Raw genomic sequence first — 18521 nt, forward strand, 5'->3', positions numbered from 1 at the left:
TTGACAGCCGTTGACATATAATCGATAAGATGATATGGTAAATAATAGTGTATTTCATAGATATTACCTTCACAGTTCTCTTCAGTAGATTCTTACTTAATTCATGAATGAATGATTATCTTCACCTTTAGAATATTTCAGGAGAAAACAAGTGATATTGTTGGGTGTTTTACCAAGCACTAGCATCATCTTCAGTTTGAAACCTTAAATATATTGATAAAATGTTATTGTGAATTGTAATTTTCTTAAATTTTTCAGCACCTCTTTTCCGTGGGTCCCTACCTCATGTATATTTGAATTATCATCTATATATTCAGGAAAACATCAGAAGAAATAGATGAAACAAATACAAGTCTTACATGGCATTAACAATCCTGTAGTGTGTCTGCCCAGGAAGCCATGCTAATATTAGAATTTTTCATGCAATTTGAAGTAATGCAGGTGATTTAGTGGGTGTGGAATATGAAAGTCAAATTGAATACATGCAGAATAATGTGACAAGTTTACAACATGATATGCAAAGAGTATGAATAATTGGACTACAGTAGATAAGGACCCTATTGTCATTATGACATAGCCTGTGCTTCCTGTGGATTATTGCCGGAACCACAAGTTCATTTCTTTTTAACCTATCTTAGCATTTCATCATATACCATGTTTTATTCTTTTTTATCATCTTATTAGTAATTTGAATGACTTTTTATTTTTTTTCATCAGTTTAATGCATGAATAGAATATATGTTTACTTTGATCTGAAATGTAAGTTAGGTATATGCTACCATGAGTGCAAATCCTTGCTAGGCATAAAGGAACTTTGGATTGTAAAATGTAAAGCACATATATGCAAATACATTTCACTATAAATGAGGGATACTAGTTCACTATAAATGAGGGATACTAGAGAACTCACTGTACTGTATAGGTTCATGTATATCAGTACATTACTTGTATTCAGTTATGTTAAAAGACTATGTGCATTTTGTAGGGAGGTAGTGGAATCAAACTTCATGTCATCTCTTAAGGAGGCAGATGGACTTAAACATCGAGGGCAGATCATCACCAATATGCAGGGCAAGGACCACAAGCAACTATGGATGGGTCTTTGTAATGGTAAGTATATTATCATTATCTCAGATATAGTTTTCAGTTATGTCCATTTTTAGAATTCAGATAATAGAGTTTTATGAAGGAACACAGTTTTGTGATATATCTTACCCAGAAGCTTCATTATGAAATTTAATGTTTTCATGAATTGGGTTAAATTCTCATTTATATGAGTTTGTGTCTGTTGATGTCTTGATCTGTCTGTAACACAATTTTCTTGAATTATTCCTCTGTAGTTTGCCAGTAATTTCTTATGTTTAGCTCATATACCAAGCTATTTCTCAAACAATCTACCTCTTCCTTAAATTTTTTTTTTATATTTTATACCTGTTATGCCATAGAGACTGGTTAGCAGATCGAATGTATTTATAATGTAAGCTGTGGAGTTTATTTCTTCCCACTATGATCAGAATTACTTCAGTATAATGATCAGAATCATGCTCAACAAATGTTGAATCAATATCACTGTCATTAGTACCCCTGAGAGAGTTACGAATTTGCCAGGCCAGTCATTCATAGCTGCATGACAAGTTATGGAAATCAGCTTGCAAACTTGCTTGTAAGGAATAACTGACACAGAGGGATTTTTTCCTTATGCCAACACAGTTTCACCCACAAACAGGCTTGTCATGCCACTATACCTCATTCCCACACTCCATCCATCTATCTGTCAATCTCTCTGTGTCTCTGACATCAGTTCCCTCTGGGAACTCCCACCAAGTGGTGACTTTGGCCAGAGTCTCCAATTATCCATGTCCTCACATATACCATTCCATGCATCCTCCAGTATTCTACCACTTTGTTTCCCAATGTCATAGGGACCTTACTCTCCCATTAACTTCTTTGATTGTACTATCAAATGTTCTTGTAAACTCCCCAGTTTTTATCCTTTTCACATGCCCAAACCACCTAAAGTATGTTTTACCCATTTTATCATGCCATAATTCATTCTCATTGCATTCTGTGCCATACTATATGTCTCATATACCCCCTCATTTCTCTCTTCACTCCATCCAGTCATACCACATGCTTCTCTCAAATAGCTCATTTACACAGCCTGGATTCTCGACCTCTGGGACTCATTCCATGTCCATGTTTCTGTTGCATTTCCATACTTACACCTCTACTCTTCTGTAATATTTAGCAAAATATATTGGTCAGGATAGTTCCAGTCAAATAGCTAATAGTCCAAAAATAATTGCTTTACCCTTGGAAAACTACTAGTAGCTACAGCAGTCTGTTATTGAGATATATTTTGTAAACAGAACCCAGTTGGGCCGTAAAGAAGAGCATTCATTCCCTATAAAGTTATGACTTCATTTTCTTCTTAGATTTGAAAGATATGTAAAATAATGTGTTTACTAGCATTGGCAGCTGTACCTTGTTCATTATCAAGAAAATTAATAACTCCATGCTTTATTACGGACATACAGAATAATTTGAATACTACAAACAGAAAATGCACATTTTTGTATATAAGTACAGTAAAATAACCTGTACTTCTGTTTCATTTTCAATGTATTACATACATATTCTACTCCTTAATACTAATGTCACATTTTACAAATCTAATCTCACAGGTTTACTTTGACTCTTCCAGACCTTGTTTTAGTTTAACTAGACTTTCTGAAGGAACCATACAGGATGAACTTGCTTCAGGTCTCTCCCTGCATATTTCAGACTCCCTATGGCTTGGAAAACTGATTTTACCCTCTCTTTGATCTTCATGTGTTCTATCAAGTTCCTGAATCACAACTTGCCCAGAACTCATTCTTCCTCTAGCCTGTTGTGTGTCACTCATGTAATCCTTACTCCAATCCTGTATGATTACTTCCCTTGGAGCTCCCTGCTCTGTCTACTCTACACTTCTAAATCTCATTTGATCAACACATCTGACAATTTTTTTATCACGCAGTTCTGTCTTATATGACAAGGGTCCAGTTATTTCCACTACAACTGCTGGTACCCAACGGGCTTCCCCACTATAATTCTCCACAAATACTTCATCATTTACCCTGAATTCTCTCAAAGGTCTGCCCTTATCATGATATTTCTTTTGTTCATCTGGTTTCCTTTTTACCCTTTTTTCTAAGTTTGGTCTCAGTAGGTCAAGGGCTCTATGCAGATTTCTACCCATTAGCAACTCAGCTACAATCTTTGATGAACATCTATATTTGAAGAACCTAGACAACCTTGTTTTGATGACTGCTTTTCTAATTTTCTGTAGCCCATTTTTGAATGTTTGAACAGCTCACTCAGCCATTCCATTAGAGCTAGGGTGAAAAGTAGCACAAGTATCATGGTCATTACCAAATTCATAATTGGTAAACTGGCTTCCATTATCATTAACTAGCATTAAGGCCACTTCATGAGTGCAAAAATTATCCCTTAACAATGGTTGTGAGTGCTGATGTACTGTTCATAATTTTTACTTCTAACTATTTTGAATAGGCACCAATGAGGACCAGATACATGTACCCCATGAACGGTCCTGCAAAATCAATATGTACTCTCTCCCATGGCTTATTGGTGTATGGCCTTACATGAATGGGATCAACACAGGGTTTATTTCTATTCACATGACAAATCTAAGAAGTTTCTGCCTTTTGCTCAATTTCCCTATCAGATTAGGCCACAAAACAAATGTCCTAGCGATCCCCTTCAATGTGGAGATGCCTGGTTGAGCCTCGTGCAGTTGTCTTAATACACTTTGCTTTCCTGTTGGAGAAACCACTACCCTGTTCTCCCACATCATGTAACCTTCTGCTCTAAGCTCATCTCTGTGCACATAAAATGACTTAAACTCTAGAATCTGAGCAGCTTTTGGCCAACCAGTTGTGATAAAAGACATAACTCAAGCATATATTGGGTTGTGCTGTCCATCTCCTGATGGGTTTAGCTGCAACTGATGAACCTTCACTGTGTTTTTATAATGTCATGACCATTTCTAAATTTCATCTGGTAATCTTAAGTTGCAAGTGAGATGGCCCAGTGTTGTATTCTTGCACTAACATACTGGGCAATGCCTTGTGTTCATTTTTTTTTTTTTATTATTATACTTTGTCGCTGTCTCCCGCGTTTGCGAGGTAGCGCAAGGAAACAGACGAAAGAAATGGCCCAACCCCCCCATACACATGTATATATATACGTCCACACATGCAAATATACATACCTACACAGCTTTCCATGGTTTACCCCAGACGCTTCACATGCCTTGATTCAATCCACTGACAGCACGTCAACCCCGGTATACCACATCGCTCCAATTCACTCTATTCCTTGCCCTCCTTTCACCCTCCTGCATGTTCAGGCCCCGATCACACAAAATCTTTTTCACTCCATCTTTCCACCTCCAATTTGGTCTCCCTCTTCTCCTCATTCCCTCCACCTCCGACACATATATCCTCTTGGTCAATCTTTCCTCACTCATTCTCTCCATGTGCCCAAACCACTTCAAAACACCCTCTTCTGCTCTCTCAACCACGCTCTTTTTATTTCCACACATCTCTCTTACCCTTACGTTACTCACTCGATCAAACCACCTCACACCACACATTGTCCTCAAACATCTCATTTCCAGCACATCCATCCTCCTGCGCACAACTCTATCCATAGCCCACGCCTCGCAACCATACAACATTGTTGGAACCACTATTCCTTCAAACATACCCATTTTTGCTTTCCGAGATAATTGTCTCGACTTCCACACATTCTTCAAGGCCCCCAGAATTTTCGCCCCCTCCCCCACCCTATGATCCACTTCCGCTTCCATGGTTCCATCCGCTGCCAGATCCACTCCCAGATATCTAAAACACTTCACTTCCTCCAGTTTTTCTCCTTTCAAACTCACCTCCCAATTGACTTGACCCTCAACCCTACTGTACCTAATAACCTTGCTCTTATTCACATTTACTCTTAACTTTCTTCTTCCACACACTTTACCAAACTCAGTCACCAGCTTCTGCAGTTTCTCACATGAATCAGCCACCAGCGCTGTATCATCAGCGAACAACAACTGACTCACCTCCCAAGCTCTCTCATCCCCAACAGACTTCATACTTGCCCCTCTTTCCAAAACTCTTGCATTTACCTCCCTAACAACCCCATCCATAAACAAATTAAACAACCATGGAGACATCACACACCCCTGCCGCAAACCTACATTCACTGAGAACCAATCACTTTCCTCTCTTCCTACACGTACACATGCCTTACATCCTCGATAAAAACTTTTCACTGCTTCTAACAACTTTCCTCCCACACCATATATTCTTAATACCTTCCACAGAGCATCTCTATCAACTCTATCATATGCCTTCTCCAGATCCATAAATGCTACATACAAATCCATTTGCTTTTCTAAGTATTTCTCACATACATTCTTCAAAGCAAACACCTGATCCACACATCCTCTACCACTTCTGAAACCACACTGCTCTTCCCCAATCTGATGCTCTGTACATGCCTTCACCCTCTCAATCAATACCCTCCCATATAATTTACCAGGAATACTCAACAAACTTATACCTCTGTAATTTGAGCACTCACTCTTATCCCCTTTGCCTTTGTACAATGGCACTATGCACGCATTCTGCCAATCCTCAGGCACCTCACCATGAGTCATACATACATTAAATAACCTTACCAACCAGTCAACAATACAGTCACCCCTTTTTTAATAAATTCCACTGCAATACCATCCAAACCTGCTGCCTTGCCGGCTTTCATCTTCCGCAAAGCTTTCACTACCTCTTCTCTGTTTACCAAATCATTTTCCCTAACCATCTCACTTTGCACACCACCTCGACCAAAACACCTTATATCTGCCACTCTATCATCAAACACATTCAACAAACCTTCAAAATACTCACTCCATCTCCTTCTCACATCACCACTACTTGTTATCACCTCCCCATTTGCAGCCCTTCACTGAAGTTCCCATTTGCTCCCTTGTCTTACGCACTTTATTTACCTCCTTCCAGAACATCTTTTTATTCTCCCTAAAATTTAATGATACTCTCTCACCCCAACTCTCATTTGCCCTTTTTTTCACCTCTTGCACCTTTCTCTTGACCTCCTGTCTCTTTCTTGTATACATCTCCCACTCATTTGCATTTTTTCCCTGCAAAAATCGTCCAAATGCCTCTCTCTTCTCTTTCACTAATACTCTTACTTCTTCATCCCACCACTCACTACCCTTTCTAATCAACCCACCTCCCACTCTTCTCATGCCACAAGCATCTTTTGCGCAATCCATCACTGATTCCCTAAATACATCACATTCCTCCCCCACTCCCCTTATTTCCATTGTTCTCACCTTTTTCCATTCTGTGTTGTGTTCATGTCATTGTGAAAATATGGGCTTGTGGTCTGTGACTAATGTGAAAATGGTGCACCTCAAACACTATTGCCAAACTCTCTCTGTCAATTTGTGTATAATTTTTCAAAGCATTAAGCAGTGTGCATGAAGCAAAAGCCATAAAGATCGATCTGATCCATCTTTATTTTGGTGTGCTAGCACTGCCCCTACACCATACAGTGATGCATCACATGATAAAACAAGAGGCCTATCTTGATCATAATGTACCAAGACCTCACTAATCAATAACAGCTTTGCTTTCTTACATGCAGCTTCTTGTGGTTGCAACCAATGTCACCACATCCCCTTCCTTAACAATGGTGCAAGCACTGAAGAGAGGTTCCTTAGAAATTTATCATTATGATTTACACTTCCTAAGAATGTGTACGTGTAGGAAGAGAGGAAAGTGATTGGTTCTCAGTGAATGTAGGTTTGCGGCAGGGGTGTGTGATGTCTCCATGGTTGTTTAATTTGTTTATGGATGGGGTTGTTAGGGAGGTAAATGCAAGAGTCCTGGAAAGAGGGGCAAGTATGAAGTCTGTTGGGGATGAGAGAGCTTGGGAAGTGAGTCAGTTGTTGTTCGCTGATGATACAGCGCTGGTGGCTGATTCATGTGAGAAACTGCAGAAGCTGGTGACTGAGTTTGGTAAAGTGTGTGGAAGAAGAAAGTTAAGAGTAAATGTGAATAAGAGCAAGGTTATTAGGTACAGTAGGGTTGAGGGTCAAGTCAATTGGGAGGTGAGTTTGAATGGAGAAAAACTGGAGGAAGTGAAGTGTTTTAGATATCTGGGAGTGGATCTGTCAGCGGATGGAACCATGGAAGCGGAAGTGGATCATAGGGTGGGGGAGGGGGCGAAAATTTTGGGAGCCTTGAAAAATGTGTGGAAGTCGAGAACATTATCTCGGAAAGCAAAAATGGGTATGTTTGAAGGAATAGTGGTTCCAACAATGTTGTATGGTTGCGAGGCGTGGGCTATGGATAGAGTTGTGCGCAGGAGGATGGATGTGCTGGAAATGAGATGTTTGAGGACAATGTGTGGTGTGAGGTGGTTTGATCGAGTAAGTAACGTAAGGGTAAGAGAGATGTGTGGAAATAAAAAGAGCGTGGTTGAGAGAGCAGAAGAGGGTGTTTTGAAATGGTTTGGGCACATGGAGAGAATGAGTGAGGAAAGATTGACCAAGAGGATATATGTGTCGGAGGTGGAGGGAACGAGGAGAAGAGGGAGACCGAAATTGGAGGTGGAAAGATGGAGTGAAAAAGATTTTGTGTGATCGGGTCCTGAACATGCAGGAGGGTGAAAGGAGGGCAAGGAATAGAGTGAATTGGAGCGATGTGGTATACAGGGGTTGACGTGCTGTCAGTGGATTGAATCAAGGCATGTGAAGCGTCTGGGGTAAACCATGGAAAGCTGTGTAGGTATGTATATTTGCGTGTGTGGACGTGTGTATGTACGTGTGTATGGGGGTTGGGCCATTTCTTTCGTCTGTTTCCTCGCGCTACCTCGCAAACGCGGGAGACAGCGACAAAGTATAAAAAAAAAAAAAGAAAAAAAAAAAAAAGAATGATCACTATGTTTGTTCACCTGTTGGCCTGGGTGCATCCACAATAGCTTTTACTTTATTTTTTAACAGATTAATGCCCTGTGCATCAGTTTTATGTCCCCAAAAATCACATTGTTTTGGAGAACTCTCATTTGTCAAAGTAGAGCTTCAAACCCTCATTTTTTCATATAATCTCTATCACTTTGGTCAAGTTTGCACTATGTTCTGCTTCATTGTTTTCACTGATCAAAATTTCATCTAAATATACAACATTGTGTGCAATATGTCTCAAGAAATTGTACATTTCTCTGTGAAAAATCTCAGGTTCACTCTTCATCCAATAACATCTGTTGATAAGCGCAACCCAAGTCCAATTTTGATAATGACTTACCTCCCACCAAACTGGTCAATAAGTTATTTATTTTTGAAACTGGGAAAGTGTCCTTCTTAACCCCTGAGTCTACCATCACTTTAAAGTCTCCACAAATTCTAACTTGTAAGGTTGGCTTGGACACAACCACTATGAGAGTGGCCCATTCTGAGCTTTCCACTGGTGTGAGTGTTCATTTGCCACTAGTCTGTCCAGTTCTATGTCTGTGGCCTCTCCCAAAGAAAAGGCAGTGGGCAAGCTTTCAAATTTTTTGGCTTTATGCTAACGTCCAAATCTTCGTCAATTACACCAGCACATCTTTAAATCCCAAATTAGCTAGACATAACATGTGGCGTGTCACAGGGGTCAGTCCTAGGCCCAATTCTTTTCATGATATACCTTAATGACCTAGAGCTCGGTCTCATAGCTGAAATCTCCAAATTTGCTGATGATACTAAACTAGGAGGTGGAGCTCTGAACGGGTGGGACTGCAAATGATTCAGATAGATCTTAACTAACTAGCAGAGTGGTCAGACAGATGGCAAATGAAGTTTAATGTAGATAGGTGTAAAGTTATGCACTTTGAGAGACAAGAATATACATTATGACTACAAACAATATGGAAAGTCTGACTAAAGTAAATGAAGAAAAGGATCTAGGAGTTGTCATTAGCAGTAATGTGAAATACACTAAATAGTGTCAGGCAGTAAGTAAAAAAAAGCAACCAAATGTTAGGTTTCATAGCTAGGATCATAGATACAAGGTACCAGAAACAATTCTCACACTTTGAAATTCTCTAGTGAGACCACACCTTGAATATGCAGTCCAGTTTGGTCCCCAAACTATAAATTAGATGAGGAAAAACTAGAGCAAGTACAAAGATGCACAACAAAATTGATCCCATCCCTTAGAAATCTGGCATAAGAAGAGAGGCTAAAATGATTGGAGCTCTTCTCCCTCGAAAAACATAGACTTCTCAGTGACTCAATCCAAGTGTTCAAAATTCTGAACAAGTTCAATAAAGTAAACCATGAGCATCTTTGTGAAATACATGAAAATGCGGTTACTAGGACAAATAGAATAAAACTCAAAACTAGAAGGTGCAGTATGGATGTGGCAAAAAGCTTTTTCCATACGTGTGTTGAGCTTTGGAATGGGTCAACTATCAGATGTAGTGAATGCTAAAACTCTAAATACCTTCAAAAGTTGTTTAGACAAATATTTTGTAAATGGAAGTAAGGGGAGTGGGGGAGGAATGGGATGTATTTAGGGAATCAGTGATGGATTGCGCAAAAGATGCTTGTGGCATGAGAAGAGTGGGAGGTGGGTTGATTAGAAAGGGTAGTGAGTGGTGGGATGAAGAAGTAAGAGTATTAGTGAAAGAGAAGAGAGAGGCATTTGGACGATTTTTGCAGGGAAAAAATGCAATTGAGTGGGAGATGTATAAAAGAAAGAGACAGGAGGTCAAGAGAAAGGTGCAAGAGGTGAAAAAAGGGCAAATGAGAGTTGGGGTGAGAGAGTATCATTAAATTTTAGGGAGAATAAAAAGATGTTCTGGAAGGAGGTAAATAAAGTGCGTAAGACAAGGGAGCAAATGGGAACTTCAGTGAAGGGCGCAAATGGGGAGGTGAAAACAAGTAGTGGTGATGTGAGAAGGAGATGGAGTGAGTATTTTGAAGGTTTGTTGAATGTGTTTGATGATAGAGTGGCAGATATAGGGTGTTTTGGTCGAGGTGGTGTGCAAAGTGAGAGGGTTAGGGAAAATGATTTGGTAAACAGAGAAGCGGTAGTGAAAGCTTTGCGGAAGATGAAAGCCGGCAAGGCAGCAGGTTTGGATGGTATTGCAGTGGAATTTATTAAAAAAGGGGGTGACTGTATTGTTGACTGGTTGGTAAGGTTATTTAATGTATGTATGACTCATGGTGAGGTGCCTGAGGATTGGCGGAATGCGTGCATAGTGCCATTGTACAAAGGCAAAGGGGATAAGAGTGAGTGCTCAAATTACAGAGGTATAAGTTTGTTGAATATTCCTGGTAAATTATATGGGAGGGTATTGATTGAGAGGGTGAAGGCATGTACAGAGCATCAGATTGGGGAAGAGCAGTGTGGCTTCAGAAGTGGTAGAGGATGTGTGGATCAGGTGTTTGCTTTGAAGAATGTATGTGAGAAATACTTAGAAAAGCAAATGGATTTGTATGTAGCATTTATGGATCTGGAGAAGGCATATGATAGAGTTGATAGAGATGCTCTGTGGAAGGTATTAAGAATATATGGTGTGGGAGGAAAGTTGTTAGAAGCAGTGAAAAGTTTTTATCGAGGATGTAAGGCATGTGTACGTGTAGGAAGAGAGGAAAGTGATTGGTTCTCAGTGAATGTAGGTTTGCGGCAGGGGTGTGTGATGTCTCCATGGTTGTTTAATTTGTTTATGGATGGGGTTGTTAGGGAGGTAAATGCAAGAGTTTTGGAAAGAGGGGCAAGTATGAAGTCTGTTGGGGATGAGAGAGCTTGGGAGGTGAGTCAGTTGTTGTTCGCTGATGATACAGCGCTGGTGGCTGATTCATGTGAGAAACTACAGAAGCTGGTGACTGAGTTTGGTAAAGTGTGTGGAAGAAGAAAGTTAAGAGTAAATGTGAATAAGAGCAAGGTTATTAGGTACAGTAGGGTTGAGGGTCAAGCCAATTGGGAGGTGAGTTTGAATGGAGAAAAACTGGAGGAAGTGAAGTGTTTTAGATATCTGGGAGTGGATCTGGCAGCGGATGGAACCATGGAAGCGGAAGTGGATCATAGGGTGGGGGAGGGGGCGAAAATTCTGGGGGCCTTGAAGAATGTGTGGAAGTCGAGAACATTATCTCGGAAAGCAAAAATGGGTATGTTTGAAGGAATAGTGGTTCCAACAATGTTGTATGGTTGCGAGGCGTGGGCTATGGATAGAGTTGTGCGCAGGAGGATGGATGTGCTGGAAATGAGATGTTTGAGGACAATGTGTGGTGTGAGGTGGTTTGATCGAGTGAGTAACATAAGGGTAAGAGAGATGTGTGGAAATAAAAAGAGCGTGGTTGAGAGAGCAGAAGAGGGTGTTTTGAAGTGGTTTGGGCACATGGCGAGAATGAGTGAGGAAAGATTGACCAAGAGGATATATGTGTCGGAGGTGGAGGGAACGAGGAGAAGAGGGAGACCAAATTGGAGGTGGAAAGATGGAGTGAAAAAGATTTTGTGTGATCGGGGCCTGAACATGCAGGAGGGTGAAAGGAGGGCAAGGAATAGAGTGAATTGGAGCGATGTGGTATACCGGGGTTGACGTGCTGTCAGTGGATTGAATCAAGGCATGTGAAGCGTCTGGGGTAAACCATGGAAAGCTGTGTAGGTATGTATATTTGCGTGTGTGGACGTATGTATATACATGTGTATGGGGGGGGGGTTGGGCCATTTCTTTCGTCTGTTTCCTTTGCGCTACCTCGCAAACGCGGGAGACAGCGACAAAGTATAATAAAAAAAGAAAATAATATTTTGTAAATTCAGGTGTACTCTGAGAAAAATGCCTGAAATAAACTTATAAACAACAGCAGAAATGGAGACACTAGAAGGCTGATGTGCAGCAGCAGGGAGTCAATGAAAGCTTAAAAAACTTTTGAATGGAATTACATTTATTTGTCTAGTTAGATCTTATTTTTTCTTGTAGACAACCCAGTCATAGGCCATTCAGGCCTCCTGTTGTCTGTCTATCTCATGTAAACTCTTGTAAACTGTTACTGTACGTTAAACATTAAATTTTTTCAATCAGTTTTGTCCTTTACCTTCTACTGCTACTAACAGCAACTCACATATTGGACCAGGACCAAAACTTTTCCTTCTTCCTGGAAACATGCTTTGATACATCCCATCTCTAAGAAGGATGATCATTCTGACCCCTCAGACTATGGTGCAATTGCTTTGACATACCATTTCCAAAGTCTTTCAATCCCTCCTTTACTCCCATATCCTTAAACACCTTGAAAATCAGTCTTCTCTCTGATCACCAGTATGGATGGCTTCTGTAAGACGAGATCCATTGATGATATTCTTTCCTATTTTACTAATGTATGGTCATCATCCTCGAAAGATTTTGGGGAGTCATATGCAGTTGCCCTTGACATATCTAAGGCTTTTGACAGGGTGTGGCATTGGGGTCTCATCTCTAAGCTCCCCTCTTTCGGCTTCCCTCCCTCACTTTGCTCCTTCACATCTAGCTTCCTCTCTGGCCGATATATCTCTGTGGTTGTTGATGGATCAGCCTCCACCCTTTTCTTCATCAACATTGGTGTCCCTCAAGGCTCTATCCTGTCTCCAACACTTTTTTTCCTCTTTTCACTGATTTCCTCTACTCCACTGATAATCCAATGGACTCATATTCTGACAACTCAACATTGCTTTCATCCACATCCTTCCTTTCTGCTCCCTTTCTCTCACTTGACCTGCATCTCATCTTGACACAGCTTCCTTATGAAACTCAGACTTGGACAGGATTTATCAGTGAGTTACACAAAATCCTGTTAAGCTTAATGATCCAAGACCCAATTTCTACCCATCTCTCTATCAAAAATTCCTCACAACTTTCATCTATCCTTTGATTGCTCAGTAATTTCACCTCCTGACTTGGTGAACATACTTGGTATTACTGTAACATCCGCTCTTTCTCGCAAACCTTACAGTATGGGAATAGCTAAGTCTGCCTCTAAGAAACTAGGTGTCTTGTTTAAATGTCGAAACTTCTTTTCTTCTGAACAGTTGCTCTGTTTATACAAGGGATTGATTCGTCATTGTATGGAGTACTGCTCTCACATTTGTGATGGTTCTAGCTCTGTATCCTTACTTGACAGAGTTGAGTCGAAAGCGGTTCAGCTTATAAACTGTCCTAGGCTAACTTCCAAACTTGACACCCTTGCCCTATGCTGCAATGTTGGTTCACTTTCCCTATTCTGTAGGTATTACTTTGGTTTTTGCTCCCAAGAGCTGGCTTCTTGTTTGTCCCCACCACTAGCTAGACCACACAATACTCAGCAAGCTGCTGTGTTATATGATTATTGTGTGGCCATCGATAACTCAAGGGTGGGCCATTTTGACACCTGCTTCTTTCCCAACACGTCAAAGCTCTGGAACTCCCAACCTTTTCATGTACTTCCCAAAGACTATGACCTGGCATATTTCAAAAGACAAGTTTTTCACCTCCTCCAAAATTCATAAATACTTTTCCTTGTCTTTTCTTTTTCTATTTCATAATTCTCTCTATATTTTAATTTAGGCCTGGCCTTGATGTGGACTTTTGTTCATGACTGGGGCCTTCAACAATGAAAAAAAATATATATCACAAAACTTACCAAGGTAGCTCCTAAATACTTGAATTCTCTCACCTCTTCCATTCTTTCTTCCTCCATATCTATAACACAGGATTAATACACTTTCTTCTTTCACTTCAGAGTTTTGCAAAATCTATACTTTTGCTCTGTGTCCTTTCAACACCATGATTTTATTTTTATTTGCATTTACTTTCATTTGCTTGTGCATACACACATAAAAGATGCTTTCAACCTTCTGCAATTCCTCATCACTCCCAGCAAACAACACAGTATCATCTGCAAATAGGCACTGTCACTAGCCAACATACCTCACTGCCACACTACATCTCTGCACTATCTTTCCCAAATTTTGCTTTCATCTTTTTTATCACTCCATCTATATATATGTTAAAGAAAAACACAGTGACACCATAAAGCCCTGCCTCACATTTACATGTTTAATGAAAATTTTGCTCAACTAACCATCCACACTTGCACATACATTTGCTACACTATAGAAAGCTTTCACACCATCCTACGGCTGTCAGCTTACTCCTTATAGACTTATCACATCTGATAAAGGATTCTGCTTGATTCTGTCATATGCTTTCTCCAAATCAATAAAAGCTGAATTCAGATTCTTACCAATTGCTAGTTACTTTTCCCACGGTAATTTTCACTACAAAGTCTAATACACACCTCACCTACCTTTTCTAAAACCTCCTTGCTCATCACTTATTCTGCATTCAGTCACTTCCATCACTCTATCAATCTACACTTTTGCATACACTTTTCCTGGTGTACTTAACAGACTAAAATTCCCTTTTAATTGCTTCATACATCCATAGCACCATTTCTGTACCACTTTTCCCTAGTTTTCCTTTCATCTCCAATAATATTATATGGTTGCGAGGCATGGGCTATTGATAGGGTTGTATGGAGGAGGGTGGATGTGTTGGAAATGAAATGTATGTGGACAATATGTGGTGTTAGGTGATTTGATCGAGTAAGTAATGAAAGGGTAAGAGAGATGTGTGGTAATAAAAAGAGTGCGGTTGAGAGAGCAGAAGAGGGTGTACTGAAATGGTTTGGACACATGGAGAGAATGAGTAAGGAAAGATTGATAAAGAGGATATATGTGTCAGAGGTGGAGGGAACATGGAGAAGCAGGAGACCAAATTGGAAGTGAAAGGATGGAGTGAAAAAGTTTTTGAGTGATCGGGGCCTGAACATAGAGGAGGGAGAAAGGCATGCAAGGAATATAGTGAATTGGAACGATGTGGTATACTGGGGTCGACGTACTGTCAGTGGATTGAACCAGGGCATGTGAAGCATCTGGGGTAAACCATGGAAAGGTCTATGGGGCTTGGATGTGGAGAGGGAGCTGTGGTTTTGGTGCATTACACATGACAGCAAGAGACTGTGAATGAATGTGGCTTTTTTTTTTTGTCTTTTCCTGGTGCTACCTCGCTGGAGGGGGATGCTACTTCATTTGTGGCGGGGTGGCAACGGAAATGGATGAAGACAGCAAGTATGAATATGTACATGTGTATATATGTATATGTCTGTTTATTTATATTTATGTATATGTTGAAATGTACATGTATGTTTATGTGCGTGTATGGGCGTTTATTTATATATATATATATATATATATATATATATTTTTTTTTTTTTTTATACTTTGTCGCTGTCTCCCACGTTTGCGAGGTAGCGCAAGGAAACAGATGAAAGAAATGGCCCAACCCCCCCCATACACATGTATATACATACGTCCACACACGCAAATATACATACCTACACAGCTTTCCATGGTTTACCCCAGACGCTTCACATGCCTTGATTCAATCCACTGACAGCACGTCAGCCCCGGTATACCACATCGCTCCAATTCACACTATTCCTTGCCCTCCTTTCACCCTCCTGCATGTTCAGGCCCCGATCACACAAAATCTTTTTCACTCCATCTTTCCACCTCCAATTTGGTCTCCCTCTTCTCCTTGTTCCCTCCACCTCCGACACATATATCCTCTTGGTCAATCTTTCCTCACTCATCCTCTCCATGTGCCCAAACCACTTCAAAACACCCTCTTCTGCTCTCTCAACCACGCTCTTTTTATTTCCACACATCTCTCTTACCCTTACGTTACTCACTCGATCAAACCACCTCACACCACACATTGTCCTCAAACATCTCATTTCCAGCACATCCATCCTCCTGCGCACAACTCTATCCATAGCCCACGCCTCGCAACAATACAACATTGTTGGAACCATTATTCCTTCAAACATACCCATTTTTGCTTTCCGAGATAATGTTCTCAACTTCCACACATTCTTCAAGGCCCCCAGAATTTTCGCCCCCTCCCCCACCCTATGATCCACTTCCGCTTCCATGGTTCCATCCGCTGCCAGATCCACTCCCAGATATCTAAAACACTTCACTTCCTCCAGTTTTTCTCCATTCAAACTCACCTCCCAATTGACTTGACCCTCAACCCTACTGTACCTAATAACCTTGCTCTTATTCACATTTACTCTTAACTTTCTTCTTCCACACACTTTACCAAACTCAGTCACCAGCTTCTGCAGTTTCTCACATGAATCAGCCACCAGCGCTGTGTCATCAGCGAACAACAACTGACTCACTTCCCAAGCTCTCTCATCCCCAACAGACTTCATACTTGCCCCTCTTTCCAAAACTCTTGCATTTACCTCCCTAACAACCCCATCCATAAACAAATTAAACAACCATGGAGACATCACACACCCCTGCCGCAAACCTACATTCACTGAGAACCAATCACTTTCCTCTCTTCCTACACGTACACATGCCTTACATCCTCGATAAAAACTTTTCACTGCTTCTAACAACTTTCCTCCCACACCATATATTCTTAATACCTTCCACAGAGCATCTCTATCAACTCTATCATATGCCTTCTCCAGATCCATAAATGCTACATAGAAATCCATTTGCTTTTCTAAGTATTTCTCACATACATTCTTCAAAGCAAACACCTGATCCACACATCCTCTACCACTTCTGAAACCACACTGCTCTTCCCCAATCTGATGCTCTGTACATGCCTTCACCCTCTCAATCAATACCCTCCCATATAATTTACCAGGAATACTCAACAAACTTATACCTCTGTAATTTGAGCACTCACTCTTATCCCCTTTGCCTTTGTACAATGGCACTATGCACGCATTCCACCAATCCTCAGGCACCTCACCATGAGTCATACATACATTAAATAACCTTACCAACCAGTCAACAATACAGTCACCCCCTTTTTTAATAAATTCCACTGCAATACCATCCAAACCTGCTGCCTTGCCAGCTTTCATCTTCCACAAAGCTTTCACTACCTCTTCTCTGTTTACCAAATCATTTTCCCTAGCCCTCTCACTTTGCACACCACCTCGACCAAAACACCCTATATCTGCCACTCTATCATCAAACACATTCAACAAACCTTCGAAATACTCACTCCATCTCCTTCTCACATCACCACTACTTATATATATATATATATATATATATATATATATATATATATATATATATATATATATATATATATATATATTTTTTTTTTTTTTTTTTTTATACTTTGTCGCTGTCTCCCGCGTTTGCGAGGTAGCGCAAGGAAATAGACGAAAGAAATGGCCCAACCCCCCCCATACACATGTACATACACACGTCCACACACGCAAATATACATACCTACACAGCTTTCCTTGGTTTACCCCGGACGCTTCACATGCCTTGATTCAATCCACTGACAGCACGTCAACCCCTGTATACCACATCGCTCCAATTCCCTCTATTCCTTGCCCTCCTTTCACCCTCCTGCATGTTCAGGCCCCGATCACACAAAATCCTTTTCACTCCATCTTTCCACCTCCAATTTGGTCTCCCTCTTCTCCTCGTTCCCTCCACCTCCGACACATATATCCTCTTGGTCAATCTTTCCTCACTCATTCTCTCCATGTGCCCAAACCATTTCAAAACACCCTCTTCTGCTCTCTCAACCACGCTCTTTTTATTTCCACACATCTCTCTTACCCTTACGTTACTTACTCGATCAAACCACCTCACACCACACATTGTCCTCAAACATCTCATTTCCAGCACATCCATCCTCCTGCGCACAACTCTATCCATAGCCCACGCCTCGCAACCATACAACATTGTTGGAACTACTATTCCTCCAAACATACCCATTTTTGCTTTCCGGGATAATGTTCTCGACTTCCACACATTTTTCAAGGCTCCCAAAATTTTCGCCCCCTCCCCCACCCTATGATCCACTTCCGCTTCCATGGTTCCATCCGCTGACAGATCCACTCCCAGATATCTAAAACACTTCACTTCCTCCAGTTTTTCTCCATTCAAACTCACCTCCCAATTGACTTGACCCTCAACCCTACTGTACCTAATAACCTTGCTCTTATTCACATTTACTCTTAACTTTCTTCTTCCACACACTTTACCAAACTCAGTCACCAGCTTCTGCAGTTTCTCACATGAATCCGCCACCAGCGCTGTATCATCAGCGAACAACAACTGACTCACTTCCCAAGCTCTCTCATCCCCAACAGACTTCATACTTGCCCCTCTTTCCAAGACTCTTGCATTTACCTCCCTAACAACCCCATCCATAAACAAATTAAACAACCATGGAGACATCACACACCCCTGCCGCAAACCTACATTCACTGAGAACCAATCACTTTCCTCTCTTCCTACACATACACATGCCTTACATCCTCGATAAAAACTTTTCACTGCTTCTAACAACTTGCCTCCCACACCATATATTCT

The 18521-nt window shown here is 40.8% G+C and overlaps 1 protein-coding gene across 1 annotated transcript in view; it reads left to right on the forward strand.

Annotated features, from left to right (window-relative positions):
* Positions 1–911: 911 nt before the first annotated feature.
* The window catches only part of Atg5 (autophagy protein 5), a 144885-nt gene continuing 127275 nt past the window's right edge, over positions 912–18521 (forward strand). The window contains exon 1 of the mRNA XM_071681493.1: positions 912–1110. Within this exon, the coding sequence (XP_071537594.1) occupies positions 927–1110 (184 nt within the window). The 5' untranslated portion in view covers positions 912–926. The remainder of the gene's footprint in view (positions 1111–18521) is intronic.

Source organism: Panulirus ornatus, chromosome 33 (genome assembly GCF_036320965.1).
Source record: "Panulirus ornatus isolate Po-2019 chromosome 33, ASM3632096v1, whole genome shotgun sequence".
Taxonomy (NCBI): domain Eukaryota; kingdom Metazoa; phylum Arthropoda; class Malacostraca; order Decapoda; family Palinuridae; genus Panulirus; species Panulirus ornatus.